The sequence below is a fragment of the Schistocerca cancellata genome, chromosome 1, assembly GCF_023864275.1.
Source record: "Schistocerca cancellata isolate TAMUIC-IGC-003103 chromosome 1, iqSchCanc2.1, whole genome shotgun sequence".
In the NCBI taxonomy this organism is placed as follows: domain Eukaryota; kingdom Metazoa; phylum Arthropoda; class Insecta; order Orthoptera; family Acrididae; genus Schistocerca; species Schistocerca cancellata.
The window spans coordinates 1,201,983,272-1,202,007,113 of record NC_064626.1 but is presented as its reverse complement, the minus strand read 5'-3'; the positions used below and the strand labels follow the sequence as shown (position 1 = coordinate 1,202,007,113).

General features: G+C 41.3%; 1 protein-coding gene across 2 annotated transcripts in view; it reads right to left on the bottom strand.

Annotated features, from left to right (window-relative positions):
* Positions 1 to 22,816, bottom strand: part of LOC126094596 (lachesin) — a 326,905-nt gene extending 304,089 nt beyond the window's left edge. Inside the window, exon 1 of one of the 2 annotated variants that reach the window (XM_049909067.1) lies at positions 22,416 to 22,816. In XM_049909067.1, coding sequence (XP_049765024.1) covers positions 22,416 to 22,425 — 10 coding nt within the window. In that variant the 5' untranslated portion in view covers positions 22,426 to 22,816. The remainder of the gene's footprint in view (positions 1 to 22,415) is intronic. The other variant, XM_049909076.1, reaches the window with a different exon arrangement.
* Between the last annotated feature and the right edge of the window lie 1,026 nt (positions 22,817 to 23,842).

Sequence of the window (23,842 nt, the reverse complement as noted above, 5' to 3'; positions counted from 1 at the left end):
AACTACTAGTTTTTCATCTCCCCTAACGTACTGAGTCACCAGTTAATAATCTCGTGTACTTTCTCAATCTCTTCATCTTGCACTTGCGGTGTATGCACTTGTATCTGGAATATTGTTGCCTGCGCTGGTTTGCTGTCGATTCCGATGAGAGTAACCCTGTGACTGAACTGCTCACAGTAACTAACTCCCTGTCCTACCGTCCTATTCATAAAACATCCTACTCCCATTACACCGTTTTCTGCTGTTGTCAATTTTACCCTGTACTCATCTGACCAGAAACCCTTGTCATATTTCCGCTTCACTCCTCTGATCCCCTCTATACCTAGACTAAGCCTTTGATTTTCCCTTTCCAAACTTCTGACTTACCACGCCCCGACTCGTAGAGCGTTATCCTTTCTTCCATTACTCAGTCTCCTTTTCATGGTCACCTCCCCCTTGTCAGTCCCCTCCCGGAGATCCGAATGGGGAACTGTTCCGGAATCTTTTGCCAATGTGAGATCGCCATGAACTTTTTCAATTACGGGTGACATGTCTTGCAGATACACATTACGTGTCTTTGATGCGGCGGTTTCCATTGCCTTGTGCATCCTTCTGCATCCTGACGCCGTTGATATTGCTGATTCTCCTGCTTTTATGGGCAGTTTCCCACCCCTCTTTAACAAGGCCGTTGGTTGAATCAAGGTGACTTCTCATGCTGGAAGTCTTTGACCCCATTTCTGATGGATTTTATTAAAAATTTAAGCAATGGCGGGGTTCGAACCCGGGACCGATAACGTCAAGTACACTTATCCGAAACCACGGATCTTATTTTTATCTAATTTTGTTCGTGACTGTTCGTTCTATTTGTTCGTCGAGGACGTCCCATGACGTCTGTTCAAGTCGATCGTCGTTCCGTTAACTCAGTTTTTTTTTATTACAGAGAGCGGCTAAACCTCTGACCGAACACGCTGAGCTACCGTGCCGGCGGTCTAGTAGAATGTAGCGGGACCCAAGTGGGAATATTTGGGACGTAATTTAGGCCAATATGAGAGGCAAAGAATTTTAACCTATGGGATATATGGGTATATTTGTTTATATGTATATCCAGTGAACCCCATAACTTGGCCATCATGTAGTTGTGTACTTCTATTTTTACCTCTGCCGACTGCTGGTTGACTATTTGTCTATGTACAGACAACCAATACAATCGTCTCTACACTGTTTTGAATCCACAGCTGTATAAAACAAGATAACTGATATCTCTTCGTGAGGTACATACACTGTTTTGGTCACTCTATAAATTCATTTTCTTATGTAAATATCGATATGCATAGCTCACATGGAGCAAAGGCCACGTAGCAGAGTAATTTTTGACTATTGCTTTAAAAAAAAAAAAAGACTTCGTGTTGCTTCTCCGCCTCTCGTTGACAGCGCTGGCAAAACTACACACGTTCTAAGTTCAGCTGTATTTTGAAGAATGGTCAGGAAATTTTCTTTATGAGTGTGATTAGTGATTGATGGAACTCGAGTATGAATATTTATGATGTAATTATGGAGAGAAAAGGTACGGAGATTATTTTTGACGTTATCTGGGGTGTTCAGAGATTGAGGCAATCACGCAAGCGAATAGCACTGTGTTATTGAGATTGCAGTAACGAAGCTCAGATAGTATAATTGTTATGTGGGTGCTCTAATAGGAAGATGAGATTCCACTTACATACGATCATTTCTTTAAGTCATCTTATGTAAATACGTATCTGAATATTCAGTTGATTTTTAAAGCATTGCTTTTGAGTGTAGTGTTGCATTTAATTTTTTTTTTCAGAAGTCATTTCTTACCAGTTAAAATCGCCACACCTCATTCAGTTTATTATGTACGCACATAGCACTTAGTGGTACGGAACTTTCGGTCGTAGTTTTTAATGTTCCTTTGCTGCTGTATTCTGTGCGCTGCTTTCGAGAAATACACGGAAGTTTACATGAAAATACAGTTAAGAGCCAGGAATTTCTTTTTGCGTTCAGAAATTTATTTTAGAAATTTGTTTCAGACATCTGGTTACATTCGGTGGAGGAATTGTATTTGTATAGAAACAGTTAGCTTCAACTTGTAGACAGTGTTGAGAAAATCATACTAAGTCTTTATATAATTCTGTACGGTCAGAGTTTTGCACAGTACACAAATTAGGAAATACTCTGTTTGGTAATTATTTTTGTGAAATTTCTGTAGATAGTTTTAGGAAGATTCAATCAGACAGAGAGAAGCGGTTAAGAGGCAACCTGTAATAAAATGCCTCCTTTCAATAAATCTTTCACAGTTAGGAACTTATCACAGCGAGTTTTCTGGCAGCTCTATGGGTTGAGGCCTTTACTGCAACCAGAACTCTAGAGGTAAACTACATAACAGGGGTGTACTGAAGTTAATACCCTTCATTAAGACGACACGCGACCCGCCGCATTAATACTGCGCACTCGACACCGGTGTCGCCGTCGCCCAAGCACCGCAAACTTGTAATTTTTATCGGAAAACTACGTTGGTGTCCTGGATGCTCACCTCGTCCTGCCCCCTCCCCCATTCCTCTCCCTTACGGGAGCAGCTAATTGCATCCATAAATAGCGGACGCGTCGCCTGGCCACAGGTTGGCTGCGCAAGCACGACCGGGATTAAACTTGCACCTCCCGCGTGATGGCAGCTCGTTCGTCCACCGCAAAGTCTGCCTTGCCAGGGGCCAAAACGCAAGAAGGTGGACACACCTTGTGGCTCTATGTGAACTAACAACAGACACATGCCGCCCTTTAGGCTTGAGGTGGGTGTTACTATTATCCTTACTCGTCGATGATAACACTTTCCTCACTCTTAGGCAGATAACAGACATACTGAAGAAATCTTAACAGCGACAGCACTATCCAACGACAGCGACAGCGTCGCAGATGACACCACAAGTGGCTCTCCAGGCAAAGGATCTTCCCCCCTCCCCCCCGTCCCCCACCCCCTTCACAACGTGGCTCCACGCAGGGTCTCCGGTGCTGCGATGTTGGAACACGGTGAGTAACAAACGAGTTAAAGTTTCATAGAGTGGCCAAGGCACTGCTTGCGTCAACTGACACTAAATCGTAGCCATGTTTTTCGTAGTAAAGCTTTCAAGAATGCCGTCAGTTGCTTGTGTTCACAGTGTCAGCTGTTCTGTTGTTAGTAACGTATTTAGTTCAGCAATATGTATGTCTAACAAAATATGAAGAAAATATGCCTGCAAAGTCTTCAGAATTCCATTGGACAAATCGAAACGATAAAACAACAAATGTTTCATATTTACAAGGAGGTATATTAGTATAACTAAAGTATGACATGATTTTAATGTTTTTTGAAGGTTCAATTAGTTTATTTAAATTTTAATTGTGCATAAGTAAATACACGGAAGTAATCTGGATTTCAGGAATTAGAGACTTCCCTTAAAAGTTCAAGAGCTAACAATAATTTTGATTGTAAACTTGAAACGAGGCAACTGGTATACGGCTAGAGCCAGTTACGTCTGCTCAGCTGATGTAGAAGAGAACTGTACTCCACAGACCAATAACCAGAAGGGCCTTCTGTCGAAGTCAACATCAACGTTTCCATTTTATTTACAAATAAAAGATAAAATCTTACGGCCACTACCCACAAACCGATTTTTTGACAATTTGCAAGTCAGTGCTATTACTGTGGCATCAGTAGCACATAGGAAATCAATAACTTAACTATCTCGATGTTCTTATCATACTGATAACGATAATTTATATTTTTATGCAGTGAAATTATTATTCTAATATTATTCTTTAAGTGTCTAGGGTATCTGTTTATGATGACCACAGTTATTGTTTTCCACATTCAAAAACCTCAAAGCATAATACGACAGACGACGAGAAGAGAAAGTTCTACTGAAGAAGCATATAAAGAAACTCAGAGAGCGAACACAAAAAAAGAAAAGCGTAATTGGAAACTTCATTTGCTTGCTTAAAAACAGAGTACTGTGAGGTAACGGGCGAGTTGTGTTCCTTTGGAAACATTCAGAGTTGGCGTAGCCGCGTTGGGGCCACTGGGTGGCCCACAGCTCGACTTCGGTCACGTGGTGCCAATCGTTAGCCGGGGTCCACGGAGCGCGTGGCTGGGAATTCCATGTTGACAGCTGTGATGAGGACTGTGCTTTGTGTCGATGCAGGAGATTTGTATGCCGGTAGTGCCAAAGATGTTGGACTTTGTTAGACCATAATAGCAGAAATTTCACAGTTCATATAGAAATCAAGCCATGTATGGAAGTGAAACGTGGACGATAAATAGTTTAGACAAGAAGAAAATAGAAGCTTTGGAAATGTGGTGCTACAGAAGAATGCTGAAGATTATATGAGTATGTCACATAACTAATGAGAAGGTATTGAATAGAATTGGGGAGAAGAGACATTTGTGGCACAATGTGACTAGAAGAAGGGATTGGTTGGTAGGACATATTCTAAAGGGATCAAGGGATCACCAATTGAGTATTGGAGGGCAGCGTGGAGGGTAAAAATCGTAGAGGTAAACCAAGAGATGAAATACACTAAACATATTCATAAGGATGTAGGTTGCAGTAGATACTGGGACATGAAGAAGCTTGCACAGGATAGAGCAGCATGGAGAGCTGCATCAAACCAGTCTCAGGACTGAAGACCACAACAAAAACATAGAAATTAATAATAGCCAGATGAATCATGATACCTCAAAAGGAAACATGTACATTACCATTACTTGCAAGATGATTCTGATGGTGTAATCATATTTTTAATATCTTTATTAGTTTACAGTTTAGTATCTGACTGTAAATTACGTAAGTAACACCCAGCAACGGATTTCCAAAATCTAAACTGTTCATCCGATTTTGTCGAGCGACGTGTCTTTAGAAAGCTATTGGTGTAAACCTAAATTGGTATGAATTACAGGCATGTAACTTGAATAGTACATGAGTTATTGGAGGTTAAAGTGGCCTATTACTACCGATCGCGTCAAGCCATAAGTACTCCACACTTACACGAAAAGCGGTAGCAGCATGCTAATAAATATATTTATTGATCTATGGCTTTGTTTATATCCGATATATGCTATTAATGAAGAAATTTACTGTGTTTTAGAAAACTCAGAGACGTTAGACTACTGGCCTACTTTTGCTTGCTACTCCTCTGATATATGTCTGTTTAATTTGTTCATGTATTTAACAACGTGTGTTAGCGCGTGTTTATGGACCAGCCGTAGGTATATTTATTTAATTTCAAGTTATTTAAATGTAAGTCCAGTATTCATTGTGTTTGTGACTGTGCGTTGGCTTGAAGACATGGCGGGACCGCTCTAGACAATCACAGCACTCATCAATGGGGAAAGTGGATGGAAGTGGGAGAAGAGCATCGTTTCGAGAGAGGAGAAGGGAATACAGGAGAGGACACGAGAACGTGCTGGACGGGAAGGCGCGATGGATGGTCGCAGGAACTACAATGGGGGAGCAGTTCGCGCGTGGTGCCGGAAATATTTCGTAGTGCCGACTTGTGTACTTGTCAGATTTCCGTGGCTTCTACAGTGAAGACGTAGTATGCGTATAGAAGTGAATATCTCGCAATCTGTGTTGTTATTCATAACTAATTAAGTGCAGTAGGAGTCTGTTGTTTCCCTGTTATTCAACGTACATTTTTATAATTGCTGGACCATCGACACCAATATGTGATTTACAGTAATAAAGGACATTCTTACGGGTACTTCTGCTATCGTACCAATCATTTAAAGTCGTTAAAATAATACCTTCAGAATTTATTTAATTGCAATCTTTTATTTATATATTTCTATATAACATTCAAAATTCGCAATGGCCGAGCGACATGAACCTTCGAACAGTGTGTATTCACTCATGTTGTATACTGTAGGCTGAGCTGTATTTGGCGTGTAATGCGGCAACTACGCGTCCTAGCCCCTAGGGAACGAAACCAGCCTAAACTTTCAATATTACAACTTTGAGTCAGAGGGTACGTAGTTGAGGGCAACCACAACACCACATCATTTATTATTTGAAAGCCCACAGAATGCAATTCAGTTTCTTACATATTAAGCAATGGAAGTTTGACGGATCTTTTAAAGGAGCTCTTAAAACTTCAAGCCAAGGGTAAAGTGTCACAATATTTTCAGCAAATAAGGAAATTTACTATGACCCTATACCTTTTTTTTTAAACTCTACTAAGGTATATAGCACTTCCGAAAGTTTTTGACTGTAAGTCACCCAATAGCACATCACTGCAAGGCTTGAGATGTTCCTAATTTATGAACAGTGACCACGTTTTTACAGGAATTGAATTTAGGGAAGAAAACCGGTACATGAAAATTATAAGGCTGTTAGGCTTGAGATGTTCCTAATTTATGAAGAGTGACCACGTTTTTACAGGAACTGAATTTAGGGAAGAAACCCGTTACATGAAAATTATAAGGCTGTTCTTCAGGTATTATTTATTCTTCACAATAAATCATTTTTGTAAATATAAAGAGTTTAAGGAAATACGTAAAGTTGTAAGACAACTACGTACCAAGCTAAAATAGAATTTCAATGAAATTACTATAAATGTGAATTTCAATGAAAAACATTGTGAGAGTGAAATATCTATAAACTATTTTGCCGTGGGAGTCGTGGTTATTACTGAAGCGGTAGAGAGCTGTTTAGAGAGTGGTCAGGTACTGTGATCACAAAATTATGTGCACTTGAACATCAGTCTATTATCAGAACAATGAAACTCTTTCTAATTACGAAATATAAAATTTAATGGTGGGAGTACCGAATGACTAGTGAATAAGTCAGTTAAAGGCAAGGCTCACATCAGTGAGCACATGTACGAACACAAAATGAAAAAAAGACAAAGAAAATTTAAAAGAAAAAAAAAAAGCTCGCCGCACGTTGACGGACCTTCGTTGCGGTATTCACAGCCCATAGCCCCACTTGATGTCACCTATTGACTCAAATAAGGAGAGTGTAATTAATTATCATTTATGGCAGACCTATCTCGCCACATCAGTTAAATGAATGTTGCTTAGAATACCAACTTGTTCATTTTCCTCGGATTAATAACATCTGTGTTTGGCTAGATTTATGTACGTTACTAGGAAATTCGTCGCCATTACTATTTTCCGCCTGTGCCTGATAAATCGGTAAGAGTAAACTGAGAGCGCTGCAGACGCAGAAAATAAGTATACTGGTAAACAGTAGCTCAGCCCACAACAGATAGATCGTGGCCTCTACGTGTTTCTCGAGCAGTATTTATTTTACCTGTGACGTCATCGTATCAATGTAGGCACATGCGAGTGGTGGTTATGAACAGCGCTGCTAGTTCTGCAGGGTCTGCGGGTGGGCTTCTGTGAAGTTTGGAAGGTAGGAGATTAGGAGATGAGGTACTGGTGGACTGGACGGGTCCTGAGTAGTGCCTGGGTGGCTCAGTGAGTAGAGCAGTTGCCCGCGAAAGCCATATGTCACGAGTTCGAGTCTCTGTACGGCACATAGTTTTTATCTGCCAGGAGATTTCATCCCAGCGCACACTTCGTTTCAGAGCGAAAATTTCATTACAACGTATAAGCTCGATTCGCTAGGACACTGATTCAGGTGACTCTGTGGAGAGCTTGCGGAGCCGTATTGGTGTCTAAAGTGAGACATTAATGTTTCTGCCTGAATATAAGTAAAATTTGGTATTAAAATAAAGATTACAGATCAATGAAAGATACGACTCGTAGGTAAATATTCTTAGAGTCGTAGCAAACGTAAGCCGAAATGAATTCAAAAACCTAATAAGTCCAGTGTCGAACAGAGCCGGTTCGATAACATTATTCCACACAATCGAATTATTGACTGGCTCCGCTTCCCCTTCTTCCCCTGTTTTCCTCGTACACCTTCACCCTACTGGTTTTTAGACGCACTGTATACAAATCTTTCACTTTGGCGACCCGCTCACCCTGGTGACTCGTATTTCTTCCACCCAAATCTTACCCCTCTCAGCTTGGCGTTCTATGCAACGGCTTGTATCGCCTGGACCTTAAACCAGCACTGCTGCCGAACGAATGCGATACCTACGGCAGGGTATAAAATGAAATGAAGCGATCATGTACCTTGACCATCTGGTATAAAAAGACCAGCAACAGTTCATACTTGTGATTTATCTACTCTGTAACCATTCCACACTTCAAGACAGACAAAAAAAAAAGAAAGAAAGAAAGAAAACGACGCACCGTGGAGAAATTATCCTAATGGAACGGAAACAGATAGATGAGATGTACATGTACAGCAAACAAGACAAAGTTATCCAAGTCAAAGATTTCCACAAACTGAGTAATTCAATAACGGATTGGTCCACCTATGGTCGTCATGCACGTACTTATTCGACTTGACGGTGATGACACAGGTGTAGGAGTTTATCCTAAGGGTAGCGTACCGAAATCTGTCCAATGGTAGCGTTAGATCGTCAAAACCCCGGGCAGGTTGGAGGGTCCAGCCCATTACGCTCAAAAGGTTTTCAACTGTGTAAAGATCCGGTGACCCCACTGGCCAAGGCAGGGTTTGGCAAGCACGGAGACAAGCACCACAGACCCTTGCCGTGTGCGGGTGGGCATTATCTTGCTCAAATATAAGCCCAGGATGGCTTGCAATGAATGGCAACAAATAGAGGCGTAGAATATTGTTGACGTACCGTTGTGCGGTGAGGATGGCCCGAATAACAACCAGATAGAGGAGAAGGACATTAGTGTTTAACGTTCCATCGATAATTAGGTCATTGAACGCGGAGCACAAGCCCAGACTAGGGAAAGATAGAGAAGAAATGTGGCCGTGCATTTTAGAAGGAACAATCTCGGAATTTACCTTAAGCGATGTAGGGAAATCACGGAAAACCTATATCAGGATGGCTAGACGCGGCTTTGACCTATAGTCCATGTGTAAACCACCTCGCTATCTCGCTTGGTGATCACCAAAGTGAGGGCTGAGGTGTCCTGCTGTGTAAATAATGGCACCCCGCATTTTCACTGATAGCTGTCTGGACGTATGGTGGGCGACAGTCAGGATGGTATTCCACTGCTGTACGGGGTGTTTCCAGGCCCCTATTCGCTGTCTTCGGGGCTCACTTGGATAATTCTACTCCAATCAGTGAGACTCCGTGCCGAAGACTTGTCTACATACGCCCTGGACAGCTTCGGGATTTCAACTTGACTATCGTCCGCCATTAAGCCCGACAACCAGGTGTGATGGTCTGGGGTGCCATTTTATTTAATTGCAGGAACCCTTTCACTGTCGTCCGGGCACCCCTGCAGCACAGTGATATCAAGACGATGTTCTACGCCCCATTTTGTTGCCCTTGATGGGAAGCCATCCTGGGCTTACATTTCAGCAAGATAATGTCCGCCTGCGCATGGGTAGAGTTTCTACGGCTTTTCTTCGTTTTTGAAAACATATCTTGGCCAACAAGATCGCCATATTTCTCCCCTGTTGAGAACACTTGGAACACTACCGACGGAGCCCTCCAACCAGCTCGTGATCCTGGCGATCTGACGTACCAGTCGGCCACAGTTTGGGCGATCCCTCAAGACGACAATCCAAGAACGTTATCAATGTCAAACTGAATAACTACTTGCACAAGGGCCAAAGGTGGAGCAACGTGTTATTGACTGACTCGACCTGTGAAGCTCTTTCTCTTGAATAAATCATCCAATTTTTCGGTAATCATTGGTTTGACTGTACACGTACATCACTTCCACCGATTTCCATCCCATTCGGATAATTCCTTTGTGTTGCGTCTTTTTCTTTTCTTTTTTTTTTCTTTTGGCGGAGCAGGATAGAAAGAAACACTGCAGAGGAAAGGAAATAGCAGATGTTGAAACTGGCAAACATTTATCTCTTGGAACTTTTGAGCCCTTGTCAGCAAGTTGCTGAAGGCGGATCGAAGTTGGACTACTAGAATTTCTACAATCTCATCCGGCATGTTCTGGGCCAGTTCTTTAAGACTGTGAGGGTTTTTGCTTTACCTTAGTCCTCAGACCTCCACACATAAAGTAATCGTACACTGACAGATCAGGTGACATTAGTAACCAGCTAGGGCTGCAGCCAGACTGACCACTGCTATCAACTATATCAGGCGTGAAGATTACGTAAATGTTCTCCAATGTTCTGCCGGCAGTGTGGGTAGTTGCGCTATCCTGCTGGAAGTACTATAGGCCTTTTGCTCCTCTCTTAATGGTGACACAGATTCAATCCAATTTTTTCCACTGTCTCTTCAGTATTATTTTAGCAACGTACTGTGAATTAAATGTTGACGAGGCAATTGTAATTTGGCCTTACGACAGATGCTTGCATTATCCTGTAGTTACCGTTGCCAAGTTGAGCAATTATTAGAAAACATAAAATGTAAGAGAGTAATGTATCCATTCACGGATCTCTCTGTCTAACGTATATGTCAACAATGACGTATCTCCACAAAGCTCACCTATCGACAACGCAGGTGCGTCAGACGATCTACCCAGCTGTGTTCCTCGTACCAGGAACCTCGATGTTGGCGACAGTCCTCCATCATCTTGGCTGACAGCAGTAGCCGACTTATAGACACAAAGTGCTCGTAATTTGCCCATCAAGCGCAGCCGTACGCATTTCAACGTTAGGCGTACCATGAACTGATCCGATATGACCACCAACAAGAACCTCGAGGTACTACGTAACGAATGGTCTCCTGGCTTGGGCCAATCTGAAATCAGCTTCCCTCCTTCCAGTTGCTAACATACAATCGTTCAACAAATCACACGCTTATTATTTAATTATAAGGGCAGAAAGAATCAATATATTAAAGCTCTAGTGGCGCTGGTATGTTGGTATCGTAATTTACGTTCGCCGTACAATATCATCCACACTCACAAAAATTTTATACATCCTCAAAAATGGTTCAAATGGCTCTGAGCACTATGCGACTTAACTTCTGAGGTCATCAGTCCCATAGAACTTAGAACTACTTAAACCTAACTAACCTAAGGACATCACACACATCCATGCCCGAGGCAGGATTCGAACCTGCGACCGTAGCTGTCACGCGGTTCCAGACTGAAGCGCCTTTAACCGCACGGCCACACCGGCCGGCCTATGAATCCTCATTTCAACTGTAACGTCAGCGCCTGTATCATGCTATAGGAGTGTGAGATTATGTAAACCAAGGCTATTCTTATTTCTGTGGTTCACTTAATTCTAATAGTGATTTCAATGGAGACCAAGTGTACTAATGATGAATCGTTAATCCTTTACGCAAGTCTTCAAGAATCGACAAATGACTTCATAAAATTCCTGACAATTAAATTTGTGTTCGATGTTAACAAAATTCTCTCCTTATGAAAAGCTTTTCTTGCTGTTGCCATTCTGCTCTTTTGAAAGAGGTTCTATTTTCTTCTTCCGACAGATACAGACTCATAAAGTTGACTTATTTATCCCAAAGCACTGCAGCACACTATTCACAAGCAAATCAATCTCGCGCTCGTCGTTACATATACTTAAATTTTCCTAAAGATAGACGCACACTTTTTTCTGTGACATGTCTTATCTGTACGTTTCCACTAGGATAGAGCCGATACAAAACAGGGAAATATATAGGTTCATCTTTCACGGACCCAAGTGGCACTGTTGTTTGGATATTCTACTCATATTCATGAGTATCCAGGCAGTTTTGACATTGCGCTTGGCAATGGAAGCAAAACTGAACAAAAATCAGACCACGCTTATAGAATCTGTCGACCTAGAAAATGCGTTCGACACTGTGATATATACAAGATATTCGAGTATTTGAAAAAATATGAGTACGCTGTAGGGAGAGATGGGTAACATACAATATGCACAAGAACCAAGAGGCTAAATGAGATTGGAAGACGACCATCAAAGTATTCGGATTAAAGAGGGTGCAAGACCGGGACACATTCTAACGCCCCTACTGTAAATCTACGCATCAAAGAAACCCTCAACAGAAAAAAAGAAAGATTCAAAACTAGTAAAAAAAAACTTAAAAATCTGGGTGAAAGAATATCAATTATAAGATTCGCTGATGACACTGCTCTCCTCAGAGAAAGTGGAGAAGAATAAGTGGATATGTTGAATGGAATGAACATTAGAATGCCTACAGAACATGGATTGATAGTAAACCGGAAAAAGACCGAAGTAGTGAAAAGTAGCAGAAATGTGAATAGAGGGAATCACAAGATCAAAACTGGTGATCACGATGTAGACGAAGTTAAGGAAGTATTTAACGTAGGCAGCAAAATAGCTCATGACGGACGAAGCAAACAGAACATAAAAAGCAGACTAGGACAGGCAGTGAGGACATTCTTGGCCACGAGTAGTCTGCTAAAATCGAACATAAACGCTATTCTGAGGATGACATTACTGAGAATGTACGTCTGGAGCACGGCACTGTATGATAGTGAATCATTGGTCAGTGGAGAGACCGGAATGGTTCAAATGGCTCTGAGCACTATGGGACTTAACTTCTCCGGTCATCAGTCCCGTAGAACTTAGAACTACTTAAACCTAACGAACCTAAGGACATCACAAACACCCATGCCCGTGGCAGGATTCGAACCTGCGACCGTAGCGGTCGCGCGGTTCCAGACTGAAGCGCCTAGAACCGCTCGGCCACAGAGGCTGGCAAGAAACCGGAATAGAAGAGAATAAAAGCATTTGAGATGTGGTGCTACAGATTGTAACGGAACATATTAAAGGATTTACTGTACCGAAGTATGCGATACCCTCCAAATTCAACCAGTTTAACGAGTATTTATGATTATAGAAAAGTTATTGTGTATGTTAACAACGATTGCATAACATGTCTCCATAAACAGTCAACCCATTAAATTATACTGAATAACTGACCCACACAAAAGTTTATATCACTTGATCACTGATACAGCAAATGTCATCATGTAAAAACACTGAGTTCATCTTAAATAATTAATATGATGTACGAAAAATAGTGGACAACTTAGGTATTTTGGATCTCCTTAAATAAAAATCACCCAGTGAAACCTATTTGTTCACTAGGAGCGGTTTCACTCAGTATTCACGAAATCAATCCTATTTTAGACGAAAACCAATGTAATTCTTAATAATTCATGTTATTTACTTATTTATGCAAATTAGAGAAGTCAATTGACAAACTTCTAAAAAACGGCCTTTTTGTAACAAAGAATTATTCTGTCAAGCCAACAAATCTGTCTGTCATTTTTATAACATGATAAATTATGTCACTCGATGCAAATTAATAACTTTTCTGCACAAATTATGATAACAGATGTACATGTGACTTATAAACTATATCTCTTTTTAGTAGTTCTTTGACAATGTTATAAATACAAGCAGCAAGAAGGGTCGAGGGCGCAGTCGGAATGTCACTTTGGTAGAGTGTGTTTGTGCGTTATTGTTTGAGGTGGATAAACAATGCAAAGAACATGTAAAGGAAGTACTACTTTGTGTTGTGTCATGGTCTTTGGTGGACAGTGGAATTAAGATGGCCACCAGAGTAATAAATAGTTGAAGTTTACATATTTGTTGGTTTCGCTCGTTCTTTATCATCAAAAGCATATAAAAAACACGGGACCTCATGTTTTTAACCCTAGACAACCAGATTTAGAGCCAGCATCAGCATCGAGACACAGCAGCGATCCAGCAAGTAGCAGCGATTACCACAACACAATGCATTTTAATGGCGCCAACCTAACATCAAGTGCTAACAACAATTAGCAATATCTACGACCAGGCGACCATTACAAGATTAATGTTGAAAATGAAGTGGACAGATGAGTGAGGAGGTTCTCCAAAGATATAGCGAAGAAAGGAACATATGGAAGACAGTGATAATAAGATGGGACATAACGACTGGACATTTTTTGAAACATCACGGAAGTAAAGGGAGCTATAGAGAGTGAAAATTGCAGAGGGTCGGGGGACAGAGATCGGAATACATTCAAAAAATAATTGACATTGTAATATAAGTTGTGTTCTGAAATGAAGAGATTATGGGATTATGGAGGGAAGGGGGGGGGGGGGCGATGACTTCGTGGCGATCCACATGAAACAAGTCAGAATACTGATGGGGAAAAACCAAGGCATTACTCTCATGTTTGAGAAGAGCTATCTAAAACATTATCCAACAACACTGCTTTTTTTTTAAATGTTTGATGTAGGAATAGCAAGCACGGAGAGGAAATGCGATTCCACGATATAGAGTGTATATGCTCAAATTGGAAATAAGGTCGGCTTCAGTACTGGAGGCATTGCGACTACTTATTTCCCCAGCATACTTTCTTGGACAGTGTCTGACTTATTGTGAAATAAAAGACATAAACCATCTGATGTAATGTGAAATAAAGATATAAACTTATATTTAATCGGAAACATCGAAGATTTGACTCTGGGCAAGTTGTTGGTGATCTGTGTCCTTATCTGAAGATGATGGTGGTAAGGGTTGCTGGTAAGGAGCCACCCACTCAAGACTGGCCAGAGGAACACTTGTGTAGACAAGTGAAAAATACTCATAGCCAAAAACAGATTACTTTTGATTTTTTGTCCACTTGTTAACATATCAGCCACTATGTTGACAAAAATTTTCATAATTTCTGAAACTTGAAAAAAAAGATTGTTATTGGGGTAACTAAGAGTCATGTGCTGAATTAACCATCCATCATGGATTAATAAATGGGTACTCATTTAAAACGTTTCACAAACGTACAATCACTTTACAAAATTCAGAAAATAGAACTAGAACATGTTTAAATTGGAAGGCTATGAAATTTCCTTATTTCAACGTTATTAACATCCGAGTTATAGGCGAGTGAGTTTACTATATGTTTGCAATCCAAACTTCCACACGACAGGTAACGGAGGCGGCAAGTTCTTCTTATCTGACACTTAACTGAAATCAGTCCACAGTCCCATAACGGTATTTCGGACAAAATTTCAGTTAGTAATTGCCTCGCGACGCGACACTGTAATTTTTTCCACGATATTGCCCCGTTATGTTGCTCCATAAAGTTGTTAAAAGTCCATTTTGACTATGAAACTCTATCACATCTATCATCAGAGCGACGTAGGTGCTAACAAAGCCCCACTGTTGTGACTGCGTAGTGGAGATTGCGAACGGAGGCTACCGTTACTTTCTGGGACGATACTCTACCAGTACCTGGATGGCTCAAATCTGATTCGTGGCTTCGAAATGCCTCTAGTGCTTTATTTAATTTCTTGTAACGGTCCTATTAGCGAAGGTGCTAGGCGCATAGAGAGTCGAGCAACGAGGAGTGAGGTCAAGTGCTCTTTTAGGAAAAGAGCAGCTTCTGGGCGTTCCCTCATATGGAAAGAGGTGGGAAGATGTAACGCACACTGAAACACTGTCGAACGTGATCGTTTTGAAGATCCAGGTGTTATGGTGTGGTAAGGCCTAACTTTGTATGAGGTACTGACCACCAAAGATTTTAACACGTTTCACTAACCGGTCAACGTTACTAAGACACTACTCTTTCAGCATGTGAATCTTTTGTGGAATGCATTCGACCTGATTTCATTTTTATGGGTATCAACACGCAAATGGATTGAACAGCGCAGGTAGAGCAGCTCCTGATGCATGAAGATACTCGGTGAATGGACTGTCTTGGCCATTGCTCCACCTTAAGTACCACTGAGCAGTTATGAGCTGCGTTGAGGGAACTATTGCTGCACGTTCACTTGCGCCAGTGAATATCCATCTGTTGTCAGTCGTGTTGATAGAGGAATGGTACGCCCTACCACAAGAGCTCCTTACCAACTTGGTGGACAACATGGGAGCACATGTCAGAGCATGTATTGGTGGCCGTGGTGGTCACACGCACTACTGAGAACCGTGACTCACTTTTTGCAATATCCAGGGGACCAATACAAATCTTATATATTCTTATATGGACATGGTGTCTGTTCTTTCGGACATGTCCGAAAGATCCGAAAGAACAGACACCATTCCATGTAAGTATATAGTTCTGGCAATACCGGCCATGACCTTCTTCTTCTGTGCGGATGCACACATATTCCCCGAACTCTTACGGGACTTGGTAAGAATGTCATCCACGAGTAATGAGTGTGTTGGGGTGGGACACTACGAATGTAGTGTGTGGACATACAAGGTGAGAATGTGGGTCTCGCGGGAGGCGTGCCCGAGATAGTCCCTGCAGACGCGCTATCCTCTGTGCCCTAGAGGGCTCAGATGGTTAGAGTGTCAGCCATGTAAGCAGGAGATCCCGGGTTCGAGTCCCGGTCTGGTCACACATTGTCACCTGTCCCCGTTCATATATATATCAACGCCCGTCAGCAGCTGACGGTATTAATATAATTCTAATTTCATCATAAATCTTGGCGACCCCCGTGTAATTACTGCCTTCGAATGAAAGTGTGTTGAAATATACTACATTTACTTGCTGAGAGGTAATTTCTATGATGGCTTTGTCAATCTCTAGGTGAGGTGTTATGTAGTTTGATGTCTGAAATTGTCATAGTGACACACTAGTAGGCAGTGTGACAGTGCTTCCACTTCTTTGATAATAATTACTTTACACTTAAATAAATAGATATGCAGTAGGCCTACGTGCTTAGTTAGTATAGAAGTTGTTTTAATGGCCTTTTCAACCTACAGACTAGGTGTTACTTCATGGTTCGACGTGTCATGATAACACTCTTGAAACCAGTTTTAGAGTACCTCCGTTTCTCTGATAATAGCTATTTTATAATTAACTGTAACTTATATGGAATATATTCATAAATGTATATACAAGACATAGCGATTTGTTTAATTTACTCCCTTTCTCAGAAAAGACCCAGAACAGGTTTTGTTTTATTTCTCACTTTGGAACACTAAAAAGGAACAAAAATTTTTTATGTTACCTGTTATGTGTGCATCTCTGAAATGACCCTGGCCAAGTTTCCACATAAAATCACTATGTGGGAGGGCTGTGCTTAGCAACACACTGGCTTCCTGGCTCGTTAGTTACGGTGACACAATGGATGCTAAAACTTTCCTGGAAGATTAAAACTGTGTACCGGACCGAGACTGGAACTCGGGACTTTTGCCTTTGGCCGGCAAGTGCTCTACCATCTGAGCTACGCAAGCACGACTCACCTCCCCGTCCTCACAGCTTTACTTCCACCAGTACCTCGTCTCCTACCTTCCTAACTTCACAATGGATGCTGATTGTGAGCAAATACTGCATTTAAGTTCTGCGTTAGGCTCGGAAAAAGTCCTAGTGAAACTTGGACAGTGATTAAGCAAGCATATGTAGGCTAGGTACGTTCAATAAATCGTGTTTTCTGGAGGCACAAAGGGTTTCGTGAGGACAGACATTCAGTGTAAGACAATACCATAGCTGGTCGTCCATCTACAGCACATATCGATGCAAAGGTGGAGAGTCTAAGGCAGTTATTGCAAGAAGACCGTCATGTAACTGTGAGTGCCATATCAGAAGAACTTATTTTGGATCGTGACTTGTCATAAGTTTTAAGCGATGGTTTAGTGAAACGGAAACTTAATGAAAAACTCGACCCTCACAGACTAACAGACGAACAGAAAGAAGAAGAACTTCTGCTGAATAACTGGATGGAGCCAGACTTGTTCTTACATTTCTGTCAAACATTATTGCAGAGGACGAAAGTTGCTACCATCCGCATGACTCTCACGCGAAGCATCAAGGTGCTGAATGGTGGGGTCCTGGATCACCAGCCTCGAAAAATGTCAAACGACTACCTTCGAGACCAGATAATGTTGTCACATTTTTGATAGTAAGGGATTAGTTCACCATGACTATGTTCTTCCAGATAAAAGTGAACCAAGCTCTGAAGCTTTATGTTGTACCAAGTCCTGAAGCGTTTGCGGCAAGTAATTCGACGTCGCCGCTCTGATTTTTGGCATTCTCAAGATTAGTTCTTACTGTGAGACAATTCAAGACCCTATGCTGCTTTATCTCTCGTATTACCGAGTATCTGGCCACACATTCTGTTATTGCCATCCCACAGCCGCCATAATCGCCGAACCTCTCCTTTCATGTTTTTCTTGTTTCCACAAGTGAAAAGGCGACCGAAAGGGAAGCTTCATCAGGAAATCGCAGACATGCAAGTGGCTGTGACAAATGATCTTACAAGCATCGCAGTTAAAAATATCCCTGCTTGCTTCAAAGGCACATTCGTAATTGTATACTGATACGAGCCAGGAACATCTCTTGGTAAGTGTAATTTTCAATTTAAAAAGAAGACTGTCTTCGAACTTTTCTGACAAAGGGAGTGTATTGCATGTCGTTGCTAATGTAGCAGTGTAAACATATTTTTCAGGTAGCTATGATAACTGGAGCTGCACAATAATAACTATTCCTGAGAGTTATATGTAGCTTCAATACCGTAAGATCTAATCTAAGCGAGCTATAAATGTATATGTCGTATAAATATTCATATCATGTTTAAATAGACAGTTAGTTGTGAATTTTTGTTTTTGTAAAACTTTTTGGATTTGAGGTTGATGAATATTTTTCTAAGATAATAAAATGATGATTAGAACTGACGCACTTTGTGAAAAATTATTGTAGATACACTCAGTAACATTTTATAAGATTAAAAGTTCATATTATGCGGTTTTCAGTTTCCAATTCAGACAATTTAAGTATTTATGGATGCTGTTAGGCTAGTACAAGGCCCTTGAATAATTTTTTTTTCTTCGGTTGTCATACCATTAGGCATCTCATACATTATATGAATAAAGTATTGTAATATATTTGTAAGCTGTTGACAAAGTTTGAATGATTTGTTAAGGGGGTATGTTCAGTCTTCTGAACATTATATTTCAGCTAATGATATAATTAATACAGCGAAGGTCGAACGAAAATTTTGTTCCGTTTGCTAAAATGGTAGCTTCAGATCTCCTGCTGATACAATAAAGGCTCCATTATTTCACTTAGTCCTGCTCATTTGGTGGTTAAGTCAATGATAGGGAAGTTAACGCATTTATATAATCTCTAAGAGTATTCGTTGGTCCTGCATAGTATGTTTGGTTATGATTTTATCTACTTTTCCAATGTTTTCGTGACTGAGGATCATATCTCAGTCTTGCCACGTGCTCCGCCGCGTTACATAGTGTGTGCTGAATCTATGCTGGTGCTACAGTTACTTACTCGCAGGATATATGATTTGTCATACATTTGAATTATGATGCCACATTGTAAATATAGGTAAGTCTTAAATGGTAATTAGGTAGTATTTTATGAATGTCTTTACAGTTGATAACTGTAGCTACTATTCTTGTCTTTTTCGTGGTATGTAGATAACTGAGGATGGCTCGGTTCTTCCTGAAACAGGGTTTAGTAAAATGACAACACATATGTGTGAAAAATTTGTGGTCTTCATTCTGAAGATTGGTTTGGAGGAACTATTCACGCTACTCTATCCTGAGCAACACCTACATCTCCGAATAACTACTGCAGCGCACATCCTTTTCAAAACATTTGCTGTATACATCTCTTGATCTCCGTCTGTAATAATCACTCCCCCCCCCCCCAACCCAAGCACATCCTTCCAACTGATGGACCCTTAATGTCTTAGAATGCGTCCTACTAACCGACCCCTTCTTTTAGTCAAGTTATGCCACAAATTTCTTTTCTCTCCAGTTCTGTTCAACACCTCGTTATTGATTACATGATCTACCCATCTAAACTTAGGCATTCCTCTGTTGCGCCATATTTCAAAAGCTGCTATTCTCTTCTTGTCTGAACTGTTTACCGCCAAGTTTTACTTTCGAAAAAGTCTACATTTCAAATACCTTCAAAAAAAACTTGCTAACACTTAAGTTTATATTCAATGTTAACAAATTACTCTTCTCCAGAAACGCTTTTCTTCCCACTGACGATCTACATTTTATATCCTCTCTGCTTCGGCCAGCATCAATATCTTTCTGCCCGAAATTGCATCACTCATCTAGTACTTCTTATCTCCGGTTTCGTAATGTAATTCCTTCAGCATCACCTGATTTAATTCGACTACATTCCGGTATCCTTGCCCTGCTTTTGCAGATTTTTATCTTATATCCTCTTTTCAAGACGCTATCCATTCTGTTCAACTACTCTTCCAAGTTATTTGCTGTCTCTGACGGAACTGCAATGTCATCGGCAAGCCTCAAAATTTTAATTTCTCCTCCCTGAACTTCAACTCCAAGTCTAAATAGTTTTTCACTTCTTTTACTGCTCAATGTACAAACGGATATGCTACAACCTTGTCTCACTCCATTCTCAGCCTCTGCTTCCCTTTCATGCCCCTCGACTCTTATAGTTGCTGTGTGGTTTCTGTGCAAATTGTATATACGCTTTTGCTCCCTGTATTTTACTCGTAATATCTTTCTCCAAATCTACAAAAGCTACGAAAGTAGATTTGCCTTTCCTTAACCTGTCGTCTTAGATAAGTCAAAGGATCGATGCTGCCTTACGTATACCTTCATTTCCAAACTGATTTTTGCTGACATCAGCCTCTACCAGTGTTTCCATTTTCTCCCACGCACATCTTGCAAAGTAATCATGACGAGAAAATTAAATAAATTAGACTTCATATAGAGCTTTACCTACAGTCGTTTTCCGTTATTTATGGACTTCTCCGTTACTATTTATTAGAACAATTCCATAGTTAGGATTGAATAAGTGAACTTATTTTTGTTTTGTACTGATGTTCGCTTATTTTAAAGTAGGCGTACTGCCGGACGCTGCAGCCGAGCGGTTGTGGACCCTTCAGTCTGGAACCGCGTGACCCCTACGGTCGCAGGTTCGAATCCTGCCTCGGGCATAGATGAGTATGGTGTCCTTAGGTTAGTTAGGTTTAAGTAGTTCTAAGTTCTAGGTTACTGATGACCTCAGATGTTAAGTCCCATAGTGCTCAGAGCCATTTGAACCATTTTTTAACTAGGCGTACTGGGCCATCTTCAGGAATCAACTAACTAGCGTCTGAATGGAGCACTAGTTCTTAAGTAATCACACAATATTTTCTGTAAGTCAATACACAATCCACTTGCAGAGAGTGTTGCGCATAAAACTTGTTTCTCATCGTTGAAATTACACTTTACACAATACAAAATGTAAAACACAATAAGTAATTAAACCACGCAATATTAAAGTTTAAATGGTTTTGCGCTAAATTTTGTGAAATCTTGACATTGCCTTAGAATGTTTTTTAACACTGTAACTGAATTTTAGGCAGCGGATAGTATTATACACAGTACGATGTATTTTAATTGTTGCATATAATACTGCCCATTGTCTAATGTTTAGTTATACTGTTAAAAACGATGTCTGGTGCATAACATCAATGTTCTCAGGTTAACAGTTTCTAAGCCAATGTCAAGACCTCGAAAAATTTAGCGTTATAACCATTTAACCTGTAATATTTTGTAGTTTATTTTCCACTGTGTTACGCGTTATTTCAAAGTCAAGAAACAAGTTTGATAGCAACAAACTATGCATGCGGATTGCGTTTTTGTTCATTATGTCTGGTTACCTAAGAACACGTCAGCTGTTTCCTGAAAATAGCCCAATAACCAGAAAATATATTGAAGCGTGAATGGTTTTGTGCTAAATTTTATGAGGTCTTCATATTGTCTTAGAAACTGTTAAACTCAGCATTCTTCATTTATGTTGTACAAAAAACAAGTTTTTCACACTGCAACTGAACTTCAGGCAGCGGACAGTATTATACACAATAAGATGCATTTTAAGTGTTGCATGTAACACTGCCCATTGAGTAAAGTTTAATTATACTGTTAAAAACCGTGTTTGGTGCATAATATAAATGTTCTCTGGTTAAAAGTTTCCAAGCCAATGCAAAGGCCTCACAGAATATAGCGTTATAACCATTTATTCTGTAATATTATGTAGTTTATTTTCCATTGTGTAAAGTATTATTTGCCGTGCGGTATTAGCCGAGCGGGCTAAGGCGCTGCAGTCATGGACTGTGCGGCTGGTCCCAGCAGAGGTTCGAGTCCTCCCTCGGGCGTGGGTGTGTGTGTGTGTTAGTCCTTAGAATAATTTAGGTTAAGTATTGTGTAAGCTTAGGGACTGATGACCCTAGCAGTTAAGTCCCATAAGATGTCAGACACATTTGAACATTTTTGAAAGTGTTATTTCAACGTCAAGAAACAAGTTTGATAGCAACACACTATGCATGCCGATTGCATTTTTGTTCATTATGTCTGGTTTCCTAAGAACTAGTCAGCTGTTTCCTTAACACAGCCCAATAACCAGAAAATTAGCTTCAAATAAACAAAAACAGTGTACTTGTTAGTCAACTTAAAATCGTTTCTCCCACGCACCATTCGTTAATGGAACAGAAAAGGGGGTGGAAGACAGTGGTTCCGGGTATACTCACCACCACACATGTTTAGGTGGCGTGCACAGTGTAGATGTAGAATGCCGAAAGATGGACACCGACTTGCTGACTGCCCTTATTCGAGCGTCAGAGACAACCGAAGCGTCTTCTCTCTCAGTGGCTGACGGCTTTCCTTTGTCTCCGCTGTAAAAGGTTAGCAGAGATGTAGCTTTATATGTATATATACACTGCGACTCCGGTGCGGCAAGACGCGTCGGGTCGCTCTCCGCCTCCCCAGACAGCTCGCGACAGGGGAAGAAGCTCTGCCCGGGAGAAACCACGTCAAGCACGCTACTCGCTGCCCGTCAGGCGCGCGGTATCTCCGGCGCCGGTGGCAGCCAGAAAGAATTTATACGGCGGCGGTGGCGGCGCGGCGGCGGCGGCAGAGACGTCAGCCGCGGTTTGTGGCACCGGGACGCTCTGCCTGTAATATCGCAGGCCGCGGCGCCGAGCGCGCGGCGCTGCGTAACGGTCGACAGTAAAGCCAGCCAGCCACTCCGGCAGATGAGAAACAGGGGCGCGCCGCAGCTGGCTGCGGACCGCGCCGACGCGAAACACAGCACATTAATCTTTCAGCTTATCGTAAAGCGGCGCGTCGGGGAAGAGGGCAAGTTCACGGATGTTGAAGGTCGCTTCCCAGACAAAGCCGGCTGCTTATTTCCGCGGTGAGAGTTACACAGTAGCACTGTTTGGCAGCACTCGGCTGTAAAACAAAATTTCTGCAAATAAAATACTCCCGAAGTTCTTGTCGCCTCGAGTCATCAACACTCGGTGGATGGCTCACAGGTGCTTGAACACATGCCGCGGCTGCATGCTTCAGACAATTTTCTTAACGTATACCACTGCGAAATGTTTCATTATTACGAGGGGCAATCAGTAAGTACGAGTAATGTAACACCTTTTTTCCTGAAAGCATGTTGCTTTCACTCAGGATTCCAATACACGGTGTTATTCCACAATCTTCTGGCAAAAAAATCAGTTTCGTAGTATAATCCCCGCTCACTACGACAGCCTTTGCCACCTTACTGGGAGGGCTCGTATGCCCGCACGTTACCTCTCTAGGTCCGAGGCAAAGACTTGATATATCAATAACCTCATCATCATCATCTACATCTACAACCATACTCCGCAAGCTACCTGATGATGTGTGGCGGAGGGTACTTTGAGTACCTCTATCGGTTCTCCCTTCTATTCAAGTCTCGTATGGTTCGTGTGAAGAAAGATTGTCGGTATGCCTCTGTGTGGACTCTAATTTCTCTGATTTTATCCTGATGGTCTCTTCGCGAGATATACGAGGGCAGTTCAATAAGTAATGCAACACATTTTTTTCTGAAACAGGTGTTTTTTATTCAGCATTGAAATACACCAGGTTATTCCCCAATCTTTTAGCTACACAACACTATTTTTCAACGTAATCTCCATTCAAT